The sequence below is a fragment of the Clarias gariepinus genome, chromosome 13 (genome assembly GCF_024256425.1).
Source record: "Clarias gariepinus isolate MV-2021 ecotype Netherlands chromosome 13, CGAR_prim_01v2, whole genome shotgun sequence".
Classification (NCBI taxonomy): domain Eukaryota; kingdom Metazoa; phylum Chordata; class Actinopteri; order Siluriformes; family Clariidae; genus Clarias; species Clarias gariepinus.
The window spans coordinates 30,476,726-30,484,506 of NC_071112.1; the positions used below are offsets into that span (position 1 = coordinate 30,476,726).

The window sequence follows — 7,781 nt, forward strand, 5'->3', positions numbered from 1 at the left end:
CAATTAACAGCACCTCAGGATAGAGGCGTTATAAAGTCTTTACAGAGCAGAAGTATTAGACACATCTCACCATTAACTGTTTTTGTAAGTCTTTTTGTAGACTTACTTTTTGTAAGTCGCTCTGGATAAGAGCGTCTGCCAAATGCCTAAATGTAACTGTTTAAGGGAGATTAATGCATTTTTTGGACGCCTTCAGCATTCCTCTACAAATGTACAAAAAAATAAAAATGAAAAAAAGTGACCCCAAACTTTTAAATAGTAGTACAGGTATACACACACACACACACACACACACACACACACACACACACACACACACACACACACACACACACATTTTGTTTAATTAAAATTTATTTTGTCCATAAATAGTATAGATTATATATATTATTTTACTTTTGAAAATGATATCCACCCCAGCCAAAAAATTATCTTTTAAAATTAAAATGCACAATTACTGTTTTTTTATTCATTTATTTTTTTTTAAATATAATCTTTAAAAGTAATTATGTTTAAAGTAAATGTTTTATTTATGTAATGCAAAATTTTCATCCTTTTTAAATTAATAATTATATATAATTTTTTATTATTATTATAATTTTTATTTTTAAATGTATTGTCCATTGATGTTGTGATTTCCACAAAAATACATGCCTGTCTTTTTATTTATTTTAGGTTATATAAAGAAATTGATTTACTCTTTGTTTATTTTAAAAATTATATGAGTTGATATTAAAAAGAATAAATAAATTCTAGCAAACGTACTGTTTACTTTTGGTACTTTTTTCACATGTTTAAAATACATTTTAGTTATTTTTTGAATCCTAAAAGTTTTAAGTTTTTAAAGTTCTTCTTAAAAAATATTATTAAATAAAAAATTGCATTCTTTTCAAAATAAATCATTTTATATTTCTGTGGAGTGTGATAGGCTTCGCTCCCTCTATAACTCAATGAATTAATGAATTTAGAGCATACAGTACTTGCTGAGCCCTGCGATGGACTGGTCTCCTGGAAAAGGCTCCCTGTGACCCTGTATACAGGAACAAGCGGTATATACAGTATGATGTGTGAGTAAGTGAGCACTTGGTGTTTGTGTGCAGGGACGCTGGATGGCACTGTAGGGTTAGGGTTAGAGTTAACTGCACTATAGCTGTCTAATTAAATGACTTATAAAACAGTTAAACAGTTGATCATTTACCTGCATAGAGCATCAGCTAAAGGTTTAGGAAACAGCTCGAGAAAAATAATCGAATAAATATGCTTTCATGCTGAAACAAGAAACATGTCGTGAGGACCAAACCCGTGTTTTAGAGGTCTTTACGTCATTTATAATTCTCTACCTTTCTCCACAGCGAGTCCTTTCATGACTTTACCACTGGTGGAATAACCATCTACAGGAGTCTTCGGCCTTTTCCCTCATCCCTTGTATAGCTAATCATGTTACAGGCCTGATGCTACTGTAGATGTTCTCCCAGCCGAATCTTTTCAAAATGTCTTGCTTTTTCAGCCCTTTGTTGCCCGTCCACCTATTTTTCGAGATCTGTAGCAGGCATCAAATCTGAAATGAGCTCATTTATTGGATAAAATGTAAAGGTTTAAACATTTGTTATGTTCTCTATGTTTTATATTGTGAATAAAACATTGCCTCATGTGATTTGAAAGTCTTTTAGTTTTTGTTTTATTTAAATGTAAAAATGTCCCAGAATGATGTTTTATGATCTGTGTGGAACCTTTGTTGTTCCTCTCAAATCTTGACATAGACATTCCCCCAGAAGACTGAGAATCCCAAATCCGGATCACGTTTACCTTGTGTCCAGTGTCTTCTTATACCAGGTAAACTTAAAAGAAAGACTGCTCAGTACCAGTCAAAAGTTTGGACACACATTCTAATTCCATTGTCTTTCCTGATTTTCTCTTTCTTTATACATTGTAAAACAATTCCGAAGACGTCCATCATATGCAATAATCTTTTTTGAACATCTCTAATCTGAGGTGCTGGTTGTCAATTGGTGATTTCTGACTCTAAATGAGTTTTGGACTTGTTTGTTTGAACTGGGAAGGTCTTCATGAGACCTTTCATGACAGTTTCATGATGCTTAATGGGTTTTGCAAATGCACTTGTGACAATACTGTTCTTGCAAGAACTGCTCCAGAAGAGCAGACCTTCATGTTTCATAGAAATCGCCAGTATTGTTGTAGAATGTTAAAAAAAAAAAAAAAATCACTAAACAAAAACAAAGAAATTTCAAGCGATCCCAAACTTTTGAGCGGTAGTGTAAGTTTAAAGGCTTCCCGCGGCATTATTTAGACAACCTCTTCATCCTATCTCTTTTCTCTTTCAGTCAGAACCGTTAGATCTGATGGGCATGGGCATCCACATAGCAAAGACAAACTGATAGTTTTCTACAAATCTCTGTAAAGCTGTTGTGTAAGAGGTCACCCAGCAGGACCTCTGGCACTCACGAGGGAAAATCTAATCAATCCTTCATTGACTCTGTCAGAGGGTGATGGAAAGCTAATTACACGCCCGAGGCGCAGCTGGTCGTTTCATGAGTGTGTATCCAACGTAGGGCACATCAGGATAACAGGCTGACTTGCTCACATTGATTTGATGGAGGGCATTTTTTTTCACTTTTTGTTGGTTTTTAACTGAACAAAGCAGTCCAGAAATAAACATGATTAGAATTTAAAATGATTTCTACAGAGTATGCATTATACAATGTGCCAGGTTCATATCAAACTTATTATTATTATTATTATTATTATTATTATGCCACTGAGGCTTGCCAGGTTTAGTCTCATCCAAAGTCTTCATCCAACACTGATGAGAAACATTATATAATTAATAACTCATTTTGTTGTATAGATACAGTAACATGTGAGATTAATCAGATATAATTAGGAAATGTACATAAACTGTACTGTGTATGTTTGATGTTCCTTTCTTGAATTGATCCAATATGATCAGATCATGACACAGGACAATCACTAATTGTTCAGTTGGCAGTAACTCTGCAGTGTTGGTTGGCATCTGCCACTGGGCATTGTCCGGGTCTTTTCAGATCAATTTCTTTTCCTGTAAACTTTGCGTCCCAGCCAGAGTGTGGAGCATTCGCTGTAGCCAACATCATGCACATGGAGAGAAACTGTGTTCGTATTACAGCTTCATAGCTGTTTTGGTTTTTTTTGGATTGAGTTTTTGATCGTCTTCCTACCAAGAAAGGTAAAGGACACTGTATGTTTTAGTTATCATGGATTCTATTTTTATTTTTTTATTACTTTTTTTTAAACTCAATTTCGCCCTGAAGACCTTTAATCCTGTTTTTATAATATAATTTGTAAAGACATGGATTTGCAAATGCTGATAAAAATCGTACATGTTGTCTTGATCCTTTATAGATTTTGACAAAAACCTGCTAGTTTTTCCATGATGAATCAACAAGACATTGAAGCAAAAAAATTTTTACATCAAGCTTTACTCAGAACATACTTTTACACTTTAATATAATTTGAACATGCGGTTGTAATAAATAAAAAAAAAAAATGGGAGACTGGAATTTGTTGGGAAGCATTTTGGAGGAGGTGCACATTCACTCCACTATCATGGGCAAAATCTGGCTCACCATCCTGTTCATCTTCCGGATGCTTGTGCTCGGTGTGGCGGCGGAGGACGTCTGGGTGGACGAGCAAAGCGAGTTCATATGCAACACTGAGCAGCCAGGCTGCAAGAACGTCTGCTACGACCAGGCGTTCCCGATCTCACTCATCCGCTTTTGGGTTCTGCAGATCATCTTTGTCTCATCGCCTTCGCTGGTGTACATGGGTCACGCTTTGTACCGTCTCAGAGCCCTGGATAAGGAGAGGCACAAGAAAAAAAATCAACTTCGAGCTGAGCTGGAAGAGACAGAGTTCTTGTTCGAGGAGCACAAGCGTCTGGAGCGAGAACTTCGCAAGTTGGAAGAGCAAAAAAAAATGAAGAAGGCTCCTCTGAGAGGCTCTTTACTACGCACGTACATCATCCATATCCTGACCAGATCCGTGCTGGAGGTGGGCTTTATTGCGGGCCAGTATATCTTATATGGAATAGGGCTGGATCCTTTGTTCAAGTGCGACAGGGTGCCTTGCCCCAACACTGTGGACTGTTATGTGTCCAGACCAACAGAGAAGACCATCTTCATGGTTTTTATGATAGTCATTGCTGGTGTTTCTCTGTTCCTTAACCTACTGGAGATATCTCATTTGGGGACAAAGAAAATCAAACAGGCTTTATCTGGCTGGCAATTCACGGAGGATGACATCCTTTGCAAAGCAAAGCAAGCAGCAATGGCTGATTTATCGCTGAGCAAAAAGGCAAAAATCAGCATTCAGTCCGGCCCAACGGACCCCCTGTGTTTACCCGACATGGGTTCAAATTCCATGCTAGCTGAGCAGAGACACAGCGTCTTTGCAGGTACGACTCTTCCTGTGTCTTGCATAATTCCGACACGTCAAGACAGCCAAGGCTTCGTCCACAACGGGCGTCTTCATAGTCTGATGGAGCAGCATAATGATCAAAATGATGACCTGCCTCCGGACAGCAGCACTGGTTCAGGTAGAGACAGCAAACTCTCAAACTCGGGCCAACAAAGTCATGACGGTCAGCTCACTCAACGGCCAAGCCATGGTGAGATACCAGGATGCGTTCGTAACATTATGCACCGATCGAGCCATGTCCTTGAGCCGACCGAGGACGGCACAGAATCCTCAGACAGTGACTTGTACCATCACCCCAGGAAAGCCAGCTTTATGGCACGAATGTCTTCAGACAGCGCCTCGCCCAGCCCGTCCTGCCCCAGCACCAGGAGCTCGGAGTCCGAGCTCGGTTCACTTAACAACCTACCCATGAACCCACCGCCAGGAGGACGGAGGATGTCAATGGCAAGTAGAGCCAAAAGACACACGACCACTGACCTGCTGGTTTAGAGGCTCAGCTGTTGTAATTCAGTCTTCTGTGAGTAGCTTGTGACTACTGTAAGACAGAGGAGTTTGATAAAAGAAATTCACAAACTGATCAGTTATTTTTTAAGGGTAATATTTTTAAGTCGTTAATCATGAAACTTTGGGTTTTACTGGTATTATGACAATAGTAGCTCATAACGTCTCAGTAATTTGACTCTATATCTGAATCAGATGAATTCCTAACTATTCCAAACTGTTCTCATCCTAACACCCTAAACCTGAATTCTGCATTTTTTTTTTATTTATAATTTTTTTTATCATTTATTAGAAACTTAGAAAGTTTCTAATCAAAATAAGGTCCTTAGTTATATTAATGTTATCAATTAACTAATCTTTTAAATGCTACAGTATAAAGTATCCAGTGGTGGAAAGGTATCTAAGGAAAGTTTTTCACCCATCTGTACTTTAGTTGAGTCATTTTTATTAAAAGATTCTTTTAACTTTGACTCCACTACATTGTACAGCAAATATCTTTACTTTTACTGCACTACACTTCTGCATGCCAGTGCATTACATAACCACAGAGGCACCTGCTGACTATTCCTGTACTGGTCATATACGTGTTTATTATGTGTTTGCCTTGTGACACGGCTAATAAAGTTATAGGTGTATAGCGAGAAAGAGAAAGTTTTTTTTACAATGAATTAACGGCTACTATACAAGCTCAGTACATTTGTATATTTTAAGGTGCAGTACTTTATACTGTACTTTTCCCACCACTGTAAATAGTTTTATTAGCACAGTATGAACCAACTAAACAAGCAAGTGACATGTTCAGGAGTCGGCGGATAAATTTCGCAAATTAATACCAAAGGTTATCTCAATCCCTACTGTATGTGAGGAAAGTTACCGATTAAACACTATCCTAAGTCAATTTTCTTGGCTCCATATTCAAATTCCTAAAACCTGCATGTTGTTTACACCTCCAAGAAAGATTTTGTTTTATTGAGTAGAAACGATAAGAGTATAAGAACACAGGCACTTACTTTTAAAAATTCAGGTTCAGATATATTCATGATTAGGAGTCTAATATATTGCCAATATACAGTACTGTCACGTCTTGTGTGAGCAGCACATCACATTTCTCAATGCAAATTTGGTTTTAATTAGCAACATGGCTCCGGTGTATTCAGTAAATTATAAAAACGGCACTTAATCCAGCACATCCTGTTATTTAACATTTAACAGACACATTTGACCCACCAAACCCACCAATTTCTGGTTCAAAACCATGTACGGAATTAAAATATGATTAAATGATCTGCAGCCATAATTATAACAGTGATGTAGAGTATAATGATGTCTGTTTCATTTGGTGAAGATAGGTTGATTTGACTAATACGAAACCCCATTTCCCCCCAACTTTTCACACTATTATTGTCTTTCAGAGCGTATTCTTGGATATCTCTTCCATCATGAAAAAGTGATAAGGAAGACAAAAAGAACCGGAGGACTAGAGGACACGCCGCCGGGGTATCAACCACATATAACCCTCCCGATTCCGATAAGAAGGAACTGGTTAAAACAGCGGAAAGTCCTGAGGGGATGTCCTGAAACGCAGAAGACTGAAATGCTATACACTTTATTCATTTTTCAGAAACACCGTAAAAGATCGCAGACCCTGCAGCTTTAAATCACTGTCCATGGCTGAAGATAGAGGAAGGTGTGAACATCAGAAAGGTCTCCTTGATGCTCTGTATGGCTCTTGCAATTCTGAACAAAATAAATCTTTTTAGTGTATACACTGTTTATTTATATATTCGTTATTTTATTTCACAACATTTCACAAACAAAAAACAAACACACGAATTTCTAGAAATGTCAAAAAGTAAAAAAAAAAAAATACTTTACATTATTTTATGAGTCCTGAATTTGTTTCCAGGGCGTAATAGAGAAGAATCAGGAATTAAGCTGACAGGTAGATAGATCTAGATAGGTAGATCTTTCATGGATTCTTCTTCAACCTTCGACTCATACACAGCTGTTTTTGGTATTTCAAAGAGAGTGCTATCAGTAGAATTTGGGGGAGATTAGTTTGGTTCATTGGTATCTGAGTCTGATCTGACATTTTATGGTTCAAAATTTGAAATACGACAACAAACCTGTCACATTTCTCACTATGAAGCCAGCGTTTCAGATGTGAAGCAGACATGTGTGGTATCCAACACTGGGATAAGCGCATTAGTGTATCTGGGATTGTATAGAAAAATAAAGAGTGTTTAACCTCTCATAACTATGTTCTGTTATTCTGCATAATCAAAAGTCCCGGTTTGACTTGAACAACTCTTGTATATTGAGTGTTTCCATATACTGTACATCTGAATTTCAACCAAACTGGTTTAATATGGTGTGTGCCAACAGATGGCTAAACTATGCAAAAAAAAAAAAAAACAATAATAATTTTTAACATATTGCTCCACAAATTTTAATAATTACAAATATAATATATATATATATATATATATATATATATATATATATATATATATATATTATATAACCTTAATAATAAAATATGAAGAAAGAACCTAATTAAAGTTTCTGCAACAAGACCTTTACCATTCTGGATGGAAACTTAGTGTCAGTGCTTTATAAAGGTGCTGTAGGTTTTCCACTAATAAAAGTCATCAGGACAGAGGAGCTCTAATAGTTTCAGAGCTGAACTTTTTTTTGGTCTTATTGATTTAAAGAAAGAGAAAATAAGAAAAGCTGGGACATTATAATCTGAATCCCTTCTAGCGTATAATATACAGTCATTTATTCTCTTCAAACACTCCAAAAAT

At 36.7% G+C, this 7,781-nt stretch overlaps 1 protein-coding gene across 1 annotated transcript; it reads left to right on the plus strand.

Moving 5' to 3' along the window:
* Window positions 1-3,543: 3,543 nt before the first annotated feature.
* Window positions 3,544-4,962, plus strand: gja10a (gap junction protein alpha 10 a). Its single transcript, XM_053509681.1, has one exon. The coding sequence runs from the start codon at window positions 3,544-3,546 to the stop codon at window positions 4,960-4,962; it is 1,419 nt and encodes a 472-aa protein (XP_053365656.1).
* The last annotated feature ends 2,819 nt before the right edge of the window (window positions 4,963-7,781 follow it).